At 28.0% G+C, this 15676-nt stretch overlaps 1 protein-coding gene across 1 annotated transcript; it reads right to left on the reverse strand.

Moving 5' to 3' along the window:
- Nucleotides 1-9430: 9430 nt before the first annotated feature.
- Nucleotides 9431-10723, reverse strand: LOC6050109 (CLIP domain-containing serine protease B15). Its single transcript, XM_038258173.1, has 3 exons — nucleotides 10649-10723; nucleotides 10178-10586; nucleotides 9431-10117 (listed from the first exon to the last, which is right to left on the reverse strand). Exons 1-3 carry the CDS (start codon nucleotides 10698-10700, stop codon nucleotides 9493-9495), a joined length of 1086 nt encoding a protein of 361 aa, XP_038114101.1. The 5' UTR covers nucleotides 10701-10723; the 3' UTR covers nucleotides 9431-9492.
- Nucleotides 10724-15676: the final 4953 nt, after the last annotated feature.

The following is a 15676-nucleotide window of genomic DNA, read 5'->3' on the forward strand; positions in this document are numbered from 1 at the left end:
CCAATACCAATACCAATACTAATACCAATACCAATACCAATACCAATACCAATACCCAATACCCAATACCCAATACCCAATACCCAATACCCAATACCCAATACCCAATACCCAATACCCAATACCCAATACCCAATACCGAGAAAACTCGTAATTTGAAAATTTTGAAATTGATAAAAAAAAAATTAAATTTTCTAATTGAACTTTAGGGCCAACAAAAATCGAGAAAAACACAAAGGCAGAATTTTTCAGGCATCCTAAGAAGATGAAAAAACGACCAAACTAAAACATGATAGAAATTTAATATCACTTTCAATTTAATGAAATTGTGTTAATGGGTTCCTCTGTTCGTTAAGGATCCGGATCACCACCCACCAAAGCCACCATTATCATCCTAGCCGCCAAGGGAAGCGAAGGGACACTTTTGTATAACTATAACTTAATACCACTGTTGATAGTTATACTTGGGACACATTCCAGACCATCCGACGAGCCAAGATTTCCCATCCCACACAAGGAGGCAACGTCTCCATGGTCGGGCAAACTGGGAAAAGAAACGACAAGAAAACGATCCTCTTTCCACGAATGGCTGGCTGGAGACAATCTTCCACTCTTGTGGGCAGCAGGAAAATCCGACAGGACATTTGCAGCACGACAAAATGATGATTATACAGCAATTCCCCACGAAAACAGCATGGAAAAAAACAAAAGTGCTCGGATCGGGCTCAAAATTTTTCTGGGGGTTCCCTGGCCGAAATAATTAGACCCGTATTTTTTTTGTTTGACCATTAGGGTGACCTACGCCGTGTTAGGGTGGTCTGAAAAATGGCCATTTTCGTCGATTTTCGCAAAAACCACTTTTTTCAAAAAATCATATCTCCGCGCCATTTCATCCGATTTTAGCTGTCCTATACGCAAAAGAAAGGTGATTAGTTTGGCTATTTGGGAAAAATAGTAAGAAGTTTCGAAAATCTAGCTTAACATTTGAAAAGGTCATAAGAAAACTTAAAATGCTGTTTTGAAGGTCTCGGGACCAAAGAGCCTATGCCTGAAAATATTTTTATCAGAATTCCTCGGAAAATTTCACATAACATATCAAAAAATGGTGAAGTCATGTTTTCGATACTCTGAGATACGATTTTTTGAAAATAAAAACTGTGTTTTTCGACGCGCCACGCGCAAAAATTGGAAAATGACGAAAACGGGGAAAAATCGACTTTTTTCACTAAAACTGCGATAACTTTAAAATTTTAGCGATGACCTATAGATGTTATGGTACCAAAAGTTGAGTCTTTTAATTACGAAAATTTTATTACCCTAACATGTATAGGTCATCGCTGAAATTTTAAAGTTATCGCAGTTTTAGTGAAAAAAGTCGATTTTTCCCGTTTTCGTCATTTTCCATTTTTTGCGCGTGGCGCGTCGAAAAACCCAGTTTTTATTTTCAAAAAATCGTATCTCAGAGTATCGAAAACATAACTTCACCATTTTTGATATGTTATGTGAAATTTTCGAGAATCCGATAAAATATTTTCAGACATAGGCTCTTTGTCCCGAGACCTTCAAAACAGCATTTTAAGTTTTCATATGACCTTTTCAAATGTTAAGCTAGATTTTCGAAACTTCTTACTATTTTTTCCAAATAGCCAAACTAATCACCTTTCTTTTGCGTCTAGGACAGCTAAAATCGGATGAAATGGCGCGGAGATATGATTTTTTGAAAAAAGTGGTTTTTGCGAAAACCGACGAAAATTGCCATTTTTTGGACCACCCTAACACGGCGTAGGTCACCCTAATGGCCAAACAAAAAAATACGGGTCTAATTATTTCGGCCAAGGATCCCCCAGAAAAATTTTGAGCCCGATCGAAGAACTTTTTTTTCGAATCATGCTGTTTTCGTGGGGAATTGCTGTATAATGATAGGGATATTTATCCGAAGACTGGACTGGGAGAAAAAAAACGGGGAAGCTTTCTGGCCCGGACACATCGAAGTATAGTGATGCTTGATGTGATCCCATTTGTGTCGTCTCCGGACAATAACGATGCGGCTGGAGGAAAAAGTGGTTTCAAAATGTACTTATAAACTGATTACTATGAACCGACAAATGAATGATTTCCAAGTGGATGCCTTCTCATCTTCTAATAATCTGAAGACAACTAGTGTTTATTGTTAAAAGCTAACTTTATCATAATACAAAAATACAAAAATACAAAAATACAAAAATACAAAAATACAAAAATACAAAAATACAAAAATACAAAAATACAAAAATACAAAAATACAAAAATACAAAAATACAAAAATACAAAAATACAAAAATACAAAAATACAAAAATACAAAAATACAAAAATACAAAAATACAAAAATACAAAAATACAAAAATACAAAAATACAAAAATACAAAAATACAAAATACAAAAATACAAAAATACAAAAATACAAAAATACAAAATACAAAAATACAAAAATACAAAATACAAAAATACAAAATACAAAAATACAAAAATACAAAATACAAAATACAAAATACAAAAATACAAAAATACAAAATACAAAATACAAAAATACAAAATACAAAATACAAAAATACAAAAATACAAAAATACAAAATACAAAATACAAAAATACAAAATACAAAATACAAAAATACAAAAATACAAAATACAAAATACAAAAATACAAAATACAAAAATACAAAAATACAAAAATACAAAAATACAAAAATACAAAATACAAAAATACAAAAATACAAAATACAAAAATACAAAAATACAAAAATACAAAATACAAAAATACAAAAATACAAAAATAAAAATACAAAAATACAAAAATACAAAAATACAAAAATACAAAATACAAAAATACAAAATACAAAATACAAAAATACAAAAAATACAAAATACAAAATACAAAAATACAAAATACAAAATACAAAAATACAAAAATACAAAAATACAAAAATACAAAAATACAAAAATACAAAAATACAAAATACAAAAATACAAAATACAAAAATACAAAATACAAAAATACAAAATACAAAATACAAAAATACAAAATACAAAAATACAAAAATACAAAAATACAAAAATACAAAATACAAAATACAAAAATACAAAATACAAAAATACAAAATACAAAAATACAAAATACAAAATACAAAAATACAAAATACAAAAATACAAAATACAAAAATACAAAATACAAAATACAAAAAATACAAAAATACAAAATACAAAAATACAAAATACAAAAATACAAAAATACAAAAATACAAAATACAAAAATACAAAATACAAAAATACAAAATACAAAATACAAAATACAAAAAATACAAAAATACAAAAATACAAAAATACAAAGCTACAAAAATACAAAATACAAAAATACAAAATACAAAATACAAAAATACAAAAATACAAAAATACAAAAATACAAAAATACAAAATACAAAAATACAAAAATACAAAATGCAAAAATACAAAAATACAAAAATACAAAAATACAAAATACAAAAACACAAAATACAAAATACAAAATACAAAAATACAAAAAATACAAAAATACAAAATACAAAATACAAAAATACAAAATACAAAAATACAAAAATACAAAAATACAAAAATACAAAAATACAAAAATACAAAATACAAAATACAAAATACAAAAATACAAAAATACAAAATACAAAAATACAAAAATACAAAAATACAAAAATACAAAATACAAAAATACAAAATACAAAATACAAAATACAAAAATACAAAAATACAAAAATACAAAAATACAAAAATACAAAATACAAAAATACAAAAATACAAAAATACAAAAATACAAAATACAAAATACAAAATACAAAACTACAAAAATACAAAAATACAAAAATACAAAATACAAAATACAAAAATACAAAAATACAAAAATACAAAATACAAAATACAAAAATACAAAATACAAAAATACAAAATACAAAAATACAAAAATACAAAAATACAAAATACAAAATACAAAAATACAAAAATACAAAATACAAAATACAAAATACAAAAATACAAAAATACAAAAAATACAAAAATACAAAATACAAAAATACAAAAATACAAAAATACAAAATACAAAAATACAAAATACAAAAATACAAAAATACAAAAATACAAAATACAAAATACAAAATACAAAAATACAAAAATACAAAATACAAAATACAAAAATACAAAAATACAAAAATACAAAAATACAAAATACAAAAATACAAAATACAAAAATACAAAAATACAAAAATACAAAATACAAAAAATACAAAAATACAAAAATACAAAATACAAAATACAAAATACAAAAATACAAAAATACAAAAATACAAAATACAAAAATACAAAAATACAAAAATACAAAATACAAAAATACAAAATACAAAAATACAAAAATACAAAATACAAAAATACAAAAATACAAAAATACAAAATACAAAATACAAAATACAAAATACAAAATACAAAAATACAAAAATACAAAAATACAAAATACAAAAATACAAAATACAAAAATACAAAATACAAAATACAAAAATACAAAAATACAAAATACAAAAATACAAAAATACAAAATACAAAATACAAAATACAAAAATACAAAAATACAAAAATACAAAAAATACAAAATACAAAATACAAAAATACAAAATACAAAAATACAAAATACAAAAATACAAAAATACAAAAATACAAAATACAAAAATACAAAATACAAAAATACAAAAATACAAAAATGCAAAAATACAAAAATACAAAATACAAAAATACAAAATACAAAAATACAAAATACAAAAATACAAAAATACAAAAATACAAAATACAAAATACAAAAATACAAAATACAAAAATACAAAATACAAAAATACAAAAATACAAAAATACAAAAATACAAAAATACAAAAATACAAAAATACAAAAATACAAAAATACAAAATACAAAAATACAAAATACAAAAATACAAAAATACAAAAATACAAAATACAAAAATACAAAAATACAAAAATACAAAAATACAAAATACAAATACAAAATACAAAAATACAAAATACAAAAATACAAAAATACAAAAATACAAAAATACAAAAATACAAAAATACAAAAATACAAAAATACAAAATACAAAATACAAAAATACAAAATACAAAAATACAAAAATACAAAAATACAAAATACAAAAATACAAAATACAAAAATACAAAAATACAAAAATACAAAATACAAAATACAAAAATACAAAAATACAAAAATACAAAAATACAAAAATACAAAAATACAAAAATACAAAAATACAAAAACAAAAATACAAAATACAAAAATACAAAATACAAAAATACAAAAATACAAAAATACAAAATACAAAATACAAAATACAAAAATACAAAATACAAAAATACAAAAATACAAAAATACAAAATACAAAATACAAAAATACAAAATACAAAAATACAAAAATACAAAATACAAAAATACAAAATACAAAATACAAAAATACAAAAATACAAAAATACAAAAATACAAAAATACAAAATACAAAATACAAAAATACAAAAATACAAAAATACAAAAATACAAAAATACAAAAATACAAAAATACAAAATACAAAAATACAAAAATACAAAATACAAAAATACAAAAATACAAAATACAAAAATACAAAAATACAAAAATACAAAATACAAAAATACAAAATACAAAATACAAAATACAAAATACAAAAATACAAAATACAAAATACAAAATACAAAAATACAAAAATACAAAAATACAAAAATACAAAATACAAAATACAAAATACAAAATACAAAAATACAAAAATACAAAATACAAAAATACAAAAATACAAAAATACAAAAATACAAAAATACAAAATACAAAAATACAAAATACAAAAATACAAAAATACAAAAATACAAAAATACAAAAATACAAAAATACAAAAAATACAAAATACAAAAATACAAAAATACAAAAATACAAAAATACAAAATACAAAATACAAAAATACAAAAATACAAAAATACAAAATACAAAAATACAAAATACAAAAATACAAAAATACAAAAATACAAAATACAAAAATACAAAATACAAAATACAAAAATACAAAAATACAAAAATACAAAATACAAAAATACAAAAATACAAAAATACAAAAATACAAAAATACAAAAATACAAAAATACAAAAATACAAAAATACAAAAATACAAAAATACAAAAATACAAAAATACAAAAATACAAAAATACAAAAATACAAAAATACAAAAATACAAAAATACAAAATACAAAAATACAAAATACAAAATACAAAAATACAAAATACAAAAATACAAAATACAAAATACAAAATACAAAATACAAAATACAAAAATACAAAAATACAAAAATACAAAATACAAAAATACAAAAATACAAAAATACAAAAATACAAAAATACAAAAATACAAAAATACAAAAATACAAAAATACAAAAATACAAAAATACAAAATACAAAAATACAAAAATACAAAAATACAAAATACAAAAATACAAAAATACAAAATACAAAATACAAAAATACAAAAATACAAAATACAAAAATACAAAATACAAAAATACAAAAATACAAAAATACAAAAATACAAAAATACAAAAATACAAAATACAAAAATACAAAAATACAAAAATACAAAAATACAAAAATACAAAATACAAAATACAAAAATACAAAAATACAAAAATACAAAAATACAAAAATACAAAAATACAAAAATACAAAAATACAAAAATACAAAAATACAAAATACAAAATACAAAAATACAAAAATACAAAAATACAAAATACAAAAATACAAAAATACAAAAATACAAAAATACAAAAATACAAAATACAAAATACAAAAATACAAAATACAAAAATACAAAAATACAAAAATACAAAAATACAAAAATACAAAAATACAAAATACAAAAATACAAAATACAAAATACAAAAATACAAAAATACAAAAATACAAAAATACAAAATACAAAAATACAAAAATACAAAAATACAAAATACAAAAATACAAAAATACAAAAATACAAAAATACAAAAATACAAAATACAAAAATACAAAATACAAAAATACAAAAATACAAAAATACAAAAATACAAAAATACAAAAATACAAAATACAAAAATACAAAAATACAAAAATACAAAATACAAAATACAAAATACAAAAATACAAAAATACAAAATACAAAATACAAAATACAAATACAAAAAAATACAAAAATACAAAATACAAAAATACAAAAATACAAAAATACAAAAATACAAAAATACAAAAATACAAAAATACAAAAATACAAAAATACAAAAATACAAAAATACAAAATACAAAAATACAAAATACAAAATACAAAAATACAAAAATACAAAATACAAAAATACAAAATACAAAATACAAAATACAAAAATACAAAAATACAAAATACAAAAATACAAAAATACAAAATACAAAAATACAAAAATACAAAATACAAAATACAAAAATACAAAAATACAAAAATACAAAATACAAAATACAAAAATACAAAATACAAAATACAAAAATACAAAAATACAAAAATACAAAAATACAAAAATACAAAAATACAAAAATACAAAAATACAAAATACAAAATACAAAAATACAAAAATACAAAAATACAAAAATACAAAATACAAAAATACAAAATACAAAAATACAAAATACAAAAATACAAAATACAAAATACAAAAATACAAAAATACAAAATACAAAAATACAAAAATACAAAAATACAAAATACAAAAATACAAAAATACAAAATACAAAAATACAAAAATACAAAATACAAAAATACAAAATACAAAATACAAAAATACAAAATACAAAAATACAAAAATACAAAAATACAAAAATACAAAATACAAAAATACAAAATACAAAAATACAAAAATACAAAATACAAAATACAAAAATACAAAATACAAAAATACAAAAATACAAAAATACAAAAATACAAAAATACAAAATACAAAAATACAAAAATACAAAATACAAAAATACAAAATACAAAAATACAAAAATACAAAAATACAAAAATACAAAAATACAAAAATACAAAAATACAAAAATACAAAAATACAAAAATACAAAAATACAAAAATACAAAGATACAAAAATACAAAAATACAAAAATACAAAAATACAAAAATACAAAAATACAAAAATACAAAAATACAAAATACAAAAATACAAAAATACAAAAATACAAAAATACAAAAATACAAAAATACAAAAATACAAAAATACAAAAATACAAAAATACAAAAATACAAAAATACAAAAATACAAAAATACAAAAATACAAAAATACAAAAATACAAAATACAAAAATACAAAAATACAAAAATACAAAAATACAAAGCTACAAAAATACAAAGCTACAAAAATACAAAGCTACAAAAATACAAAGCTACAAAAATACAAAAATACAAAAATACAAAAATACAAAAATACAAAAATACAAAAATACAAAAATACAAAAATACAAAAATACAAAAATACAAAAATACAAAAATACAAAAATACAAAAATACAAAAATACAAAAATACAAAAATACAAAAATACAAAAATACAAAAATACAAAAATACAAAAATACAAAATACAAAAATACAAAAATACAAAAATACAAAATACAAAAATACAAAAATACAAAAATACAAAAATACAAAATACAAAATACAAAATACAAAAATACAAAAATACAAAATACAAAATACAAAAATACAAAATACAAAATACAAAAATACAAAATACAAAAATACAAAATACAAAAATACAAAAATACAAAAATACAAAAATACAAAAATACAAAAATACAAAAATACAAAAATACAAAAATACAAAAATACAAAATACAAAATACAAAAATACAAAATACAAAAATACAAAATACAAAAATACAAAAATACAAAAATACAAAAATACAAAAATACAAAATACAAAAATACAAAAATACAAAAATACAAAAATACAAAAATACAAAAATACAAAAATACAAAAATACAAAAATACAAAAATACAAAAATACAAAAATACAAAAATACAAAAATACAAAAATACAAAAATACAAAAATACAAAAATACAAAAATACAAAAATACAAAAATACAAAAATACAAAAATACAAAAAACAAAAATACAAAAATACAAAAATACAAAAATACAAAAATACAAAAATACAAAAATACAAAAATACAAAAATACAAAAATACAAAAAACAAAATTGGATTATAGATTCAATCATTGTTTTCAAAAAGATGAGTGAGATTCGGCTTCAAAAAAGAAAATATTTTTTTTATAATATTTTTTTTATGCAATAGTATTAGACGGGGTTGTCAGATCCTTAAAAAATAAACATAACTACTGCGAAAATGTTACAACTCTTCACTACTTCCTTAATCCCCACGACTCTCCAGCTCAATCTTCCCAACCACCCAGCCGAGATAGCTTCCAACCCGGGTATAGATCGCCGGTACATCCTTGGTACCGCAGTAATAGGACCCAAAACTCACGACACCAACCAGGTGCCATCGATTCTGCATGACCGCCATCAGCGGTCCACCAGAATCTCCCCGGCAGGAGTCCTTTCCCTTCTCCCCTCCCACGCAGAGTTGACTATCGGTGAAGAACGAACTGTCCATCCGGAACGCCTTCATGCAGCTAGATATGTTCTGACCTGGAAGGTCAACCTTGAGCTTGCGTTTGCTTTTGACTCTTTCCTCCGTGAGGCCCCAACCGGCAACGTCGAATCTGGTTCGCTCGATGTCCAGACCGTCGACCATCTCCTGAGTTGGAACACAAATTGGAGCAATTGATCTCGTAGTGGGGGCTTGTCCATCCAGCTTCAAGATGGCGATGTCATTTTGCTTGTTGCGATTGCTGTGTGAGAATTTTTCGTGCATTATTACTTTGCTGACGCCAAAATCTTGATGAAGCTCGTTGCACAGCAGCTCGCCAGCAGAGTCCACCTTACAGTCTGGACTAGCATCCAAGTCCCACTCGCCAAGTCGAACGAAATCACTACAAGTTTATAGGATTGTTAGGTTGAACAATTTCGTAAACAAAACAACGATCACTTACAGCTTCCACTTGCTGTTGCTGTTGAAGCAATGCGCCGCCGTCACCACGTACCGATCGCTGATCAGCGATCCTCCACACTGGAACTTGCTGTCCCGGCCATTGCTGTACGCCAGCGCCGCAACCCACGGGTACTCGTCCAGTTCGGTTTCCTCGCCACCAACGATGTTATCGGACATGGTCAGGCTGCCACACTGCTGGGAGCTCGCGAGTTCCGGACAGCAAACCAGCGGCTTCTTCGTGCCGGACTCCGCACCGCACTTGAACGACATGACGTACTGGTTGTCCCGGCCTGTTTTGACGTCCTTGAGCAGCTGGTGGACGAAGGGACACTGGAGCACCAGCGTGCATCGGCCGGGGTTTCCTCCGGGTGTGCGGCAACTCTTGCCAGCCGCCAGATTCTGCGTTGAAACTGTAACGAGGTAGAAGGAGTTACGAACGTTGATGGAATTAAGAGATCGGAATTTATTGTACCACTTGAAGTGCTCCATAGTGCTAGTAGAATTGCCAAAGCTAACCTCAGCATCGTTGAACGTCTTGATTGTGACTGCCGAGACGTTAGGGCTGGAACTGAATGAACTTGGTTATCAGTTTGTACGGGGTTTCCCTGAAATCAAAGTAGTAGGGAAGTATTGTGACGTATGAAAACATCTGTCCATGTTACAATTCTGCTGTTGGTTTGATAAGAACAGTGTATGCTATATATAATTAATGATGCATGATTAAAGAGTTGTACGGTTTATGGTTACAGTACTGGACAAAACTATACAACGAGTTGCTCATATATATGGGTGAATTACAAGCGATTCATGAGATCAAAGTTCATACTGCCAAAAAACCTGTCAAGTCCGGCAATGTTCATCTTGTGGACATCCCAGACAGTATGCACTCAAAAAAATGAGTTCGCGTAAACGTGAACAGGGTTCATGCCAACGGGAACCAGGAAGAAAACTGTTCACTTTCATGGTGCAATGCACTATAAAAGTTGAACAGTTTTCTTCCTGGTTCCCGTTGGCATGAACTCTGTTCACGTTTACGCGAACTCATTTTTTTGAGTGTGGCATTAATTTATGGCAGTGGCGTCGTTGATCGTAATTGTTAAGGTTTGTTGGAGCAAATCTTTACTGATATTCCCTTGTGGAACACCAATCAGTGAGGTACTCCTGGATATCAGCTCCTGAAAACTGCTTAAAAAGTGCAAAAATGCCTCACGGCAAGAAAAAGAGGCGGTCCTCACCAGCAGGATCGGCAGATTTGAAGAAGCTAAAGAATGCCGAAGCGCTACCTGCAAAGCCAGGCAGTTTGAGCAAGGACGCTCAAAAATTGTCTGGAAACCAGTTCGCTACCCTCCTGTGGACGTGAGCGAGAAGGAAGAATTTGAACGACGGGAAAAGTTGCCACCCATTTTTGTGAAAACATCGTCATCGGATTCGGTGCGAAAGTGGCTGACCGGGTTTATCAAATCTGGCGCTTTACGAGCTTCCATTCGCTTGTGTGCTGATGGACTCAAAATTCTGCTACCTACCAGAAAGGATTACAACTACGTTCGGGATTTCCTGAACAACACAAAGATTGAATACTACAGCCATGACGATCCAGGTAAACGCCCCATGAAACAGGTCCTCCGAGGCCTGTACGACATGGATGTAAGTGTGCTGAAAGAAGAGCTCAAAACTCTTAAGTTGAACGTGATCGAAGTCTTCAAGATGACGAGACACAACAAGGACATCAAGTATCGTGATCAACTGTACCTGGTTCATCTCGAGAAAGGGTCGACAACGCCGTCTGAGCTGAAAGCAGTTCGGGCAATTTTCAACATCATCGTGACTTGGGAACGTTATCGACCAGTGCACCGTGACGTGACACAGTGTTCGAACTGTTTGCAGTTTGGGCATGGTGGAAGGAACTGTTTCATCAAGAGTCGTTGTGCAACCTGCGGAGGTGAGCACAAAACTCAAGCTTGCGAAACAATCAACGAGAACATCGAAGCGAAATGCTTCAATTGCGGCGGCGACCATTCTACCAAGAATCGAAGCTGCCCAAAACGTGTTGAGTTTGTAAAAATTCGCCAGCAAGCGACGACGAGGCACCAACCAAATCGTCGCAAAACTCCACCAGCATACACGGACGTGGATTTTCCTGCTTTGGCGTCGCCAGTAGCAGGATCTGCTCGAGTGGTTCCAAATCTGCAGCCATTGCCATTGAATCAGCGGCAAAGAGTTGCAGAGAATACAACACCTCCAGGCTTCAGTCAGCAACCGAGGGAAAACCAACCAACATCAACGGGTGAAGGCAGTAGTGACCTGTTTTCACCACAAGAACTTCTGAACATTTTCATCGAGATGACAACAACACTGCGTGGTTGCAAAACTCGCCAAGAACAAGTAAGAACGCTTGGAGCATTCATCTTAAAATACAGTTCGTAGTTTACTCGTTCTAGTGATTTTGAATATTTCAATGAATTTATTTTTTTAGTTTTAAGTTAGGATTAGTTGTTAAAGTGATTTTTTTTTTTTTTTTTTCTTTTTTACCCAAATGTATTCGATTCAATGCAATAATGTAAAACAATTTGAAGTAAATAAAATAAATGTGACCAGTTAATAATAAAACGAAAAATACAACAAAGATGAAGAGCATTAGGCCATACCACTTAGCATGTAAAAGAAATGTAATTATTATAAGATTATTCAATAAAGACATATTTAATTTCAAAATTTCAATCTTTACTGATACGGCGAAACTGCTTCAAGGTTGTCTGCTGCTGCCAGAAAAGGGCCAAATCCACCCACTTCTGTTGGCTCGAATGCGGACTCCACTTTTCTGCCGGTGCGGTTCTTCCGTCGAATACGCACTTCAGAACTGCACTCCGATGACAACAGAGAGCCCCTGCGGACGGTTCTTCCCGGTTGGAAGCTTTAAAATACAATTCTAGAGTTTTTTTTAAAGGTCTTATAAGGCTGCCGTCGTGCTAACAAAAAAAACGAGAGCACGCAATGTAAACAATAACAAACACGTTTGCTTGGTTGATTGTCCCGAAGATTGGCTGAATTTGATTGTCGGAGTCCCGAGTTATAATTGCAAATGTTTACAGTAGTCGGGCATGTATGTGTGTCAAACGAGTTCTGACCTGAAATCATTTTGACCAGTTGTCTCACTTACATCAATTTTCAGGCTGTGTCAAGATAGCACGATAATATTGAAACTTCTTTCATATGAAGAGCGACAACAATGCAGGATTGAAATCGAATTTTGAGGATCTGTGAAGGTCAAAAGGTGAGGCATTGTGAGCTACACAACATGGCGTTCAAAACTCAATTTTGCCCAAAATGCACGTACGACAATTTAGCACGACAGCGACGATTTGTGCAATCCGAAACTCTCGGGCATCGGTTTCAAATTTGCATACAAACATGCTTTTTTCTACTCTATACTATCCCTTTCTGCATCACATGCATAAATTATATCGATCCATTACATCATGTGCGATGAAACATGAGTTTGCTGTCAGCCCGCTGCAGGTAAAGCTCGGCTGTAAATCAAAAGTCAGTCAACAAGTGCATCCTCCAACTTCTTCCTTCCTTTGTGCTAGACTACAACATTGTGCACACGCAACGTGATACCTGAAGGTACTTGTGTGCTCTGCCCTTAAGCTGAAAACAGACTAAAATTTTAGGAGCGTGATTTCCCTGCAACCTCAAAACGTTGCCTTTAAAAAGCGTAGTCTATTTTCAGATCTCAATGTATGGTGTGCGCTCTATATACCGGGCACTTTGTGAAGACACAATGCACACCTGCTGGGTGCTGCACTCTCTGCATGCAATCTTCAGGTTTCTGGGTTAGATTTTTGAAGCTCCTTCGGTCCGGTAGTGAGTTTACTGGGGCACTAAACCAGGAGGTGGAGCCAGTCGTTGGGGATCTCAAATGTGGAGCAAACGTCAGTTAAAGCTTTGTTGAGATTTTCTTTAAGGATTAGCAGAGGGGTTTTCCAACATTATTATTTCGTTGCAAGATTATTTGACCAGCACTGCACTGTGTCTGTTCGCATAACAGAAGGTACCGTAAACCGGGGTGACTTTGATAGGATTTCATATTGTTTTTGTAATATTTTCCAACAGGGAAAGGTTTTTCTCAAGATTATTATTTCTAAAACATGTACTGGGGTAGGTTACACGAAGTCCATGCACTATTTTGGAAAAAAAGTTGTTTCAATAGTGTTTAGAAAAATAGTTACGTTAAAAATTCTTAGTTTAAATTCCGGGGTGACTTTGATAGTAATAGTTTTTCTTATTAAAATCGTATTTAAGATGTTCAAACTTTATTTGAACGTTAAATCATCACTAAAGTAGCTGATATAGTTTAAGAAAAAAAATCCATGTTTATATTTAGTCAACTAAGTTTATAAGCTTTTCAACAAAATACATATAAATTTTAGGTAAAATTTAAGTAAAAAGTCGGAATTTTGCCAGAAATTTGTTAAAACTTGTTTTGTTTATAAAACTATCGATTTAAATTGCATTTCATACTGAATTCGAAGCACGAATCACAAGTTTTTACATTTTACATGAAATTTGTTCAACTGAAATTGCCTATAAATTGGGAGATTTTTTTTAGTTGTGTTTCAAAAACACATATTATTTATTATTTACAAACTTATTTAGCCTTCTCCGAATGGAAAATTGTCCAAAGAATCCGAAAATGGATTCCGTTGTCCGATTCAAAATTATGTTCATTGAGAAAATCATGACACTTCGAGAAGTTTAAAATAATGACATTCATCAACATTTTCTTAACTATAGTTAACTAACTTTTTAAACTTTCCAAAATTTTATGAAAAGTTCTTTTTGAGGTACTTTGTACACTTCTCTACCACGGTCAGTATGATTCTAAACCATTCCGTACGTATTTAAATTGTACTCTTCATTTTGCGGAAAAATCGCAAACCTATCAAAGTCACCCCGACTATCAAAGTCACCCCGTTTTACGGTACCAAATTGACCAAACCAAATTGACCAAATTAACCAAATTGACCAAATTGACCAAAACCAAATTGACCAAATTGACCAAATTAACCAAATTGACCAAAACCATATTGACCAAATGACCAAAACCATATTGACCAAATGACCAAAACCAAATTGAGCAAATTGACCAAAACCAAATTGAGCAAATTGACCAAAACCAAATTGACCAAATTGAGCAAATTGAGCAAATTGACCAAAACCAAATTGTGCAAATTGACCAAAACCATATTGACCAAATTGATCAAAACCAAATTGACCAAATTGACCAAATCAACCAAATTGACCAAATCCTCTTCACTATCCACCTTGAAGAGATGAATGCACAATGGTGTAAAGTCTCTATAATAATAATAAAAAAAAAAAAATTGACCAAATTGACCAAAACCATATTGACCAAATTGACCAAAATCAAATTGTGCAAATTGACCATATTGACCAAATGACCAAAACCAAATTGAGCAAATTGACCAAAACCAAATTG

Source organism: Culex quinquefasciatus, chromosome 2 (genome assembly GCF_015732765.1).
Source record: "Culex quinquefasciatus strain JHB chromosome 2, VPISU_Cqui_1.0_pri_paternal, whole genome shotgun sequence".
In the NCBI taxonomy this organism is placed as follows: Eukaryota; Metazoa; Arthropoda; class Insecta; order Diptera; family Culicidae; genus Culex; species Culex quinquefasciatus.

Excerpts from the sequence above, each read along its gene's own strand:
- LOC6050109 (XM_038258173.1), bottom strand. The coding sequence starts at position 10,700 with ATGCTGAGGTTAGCTTTGGCAATTCTACTAGCACTATGGAGCACTTCA. Across the intron at positions 10,587-10,648 it reads ACTATGGAGCACTTCAAGTG|TTTCAACGCAGAATCTGGCG; the intron begins GTACAATAAATT and ends ACCTCGTTACAG. Across the intron at positions 10,118-10,177 it reads AGCAACAGCAAGTGGAAGCT|TGATTTCGTTCGACTTGGCG; the intron begins GTAAGTGATCGT and ends ATAAACTTGTAG.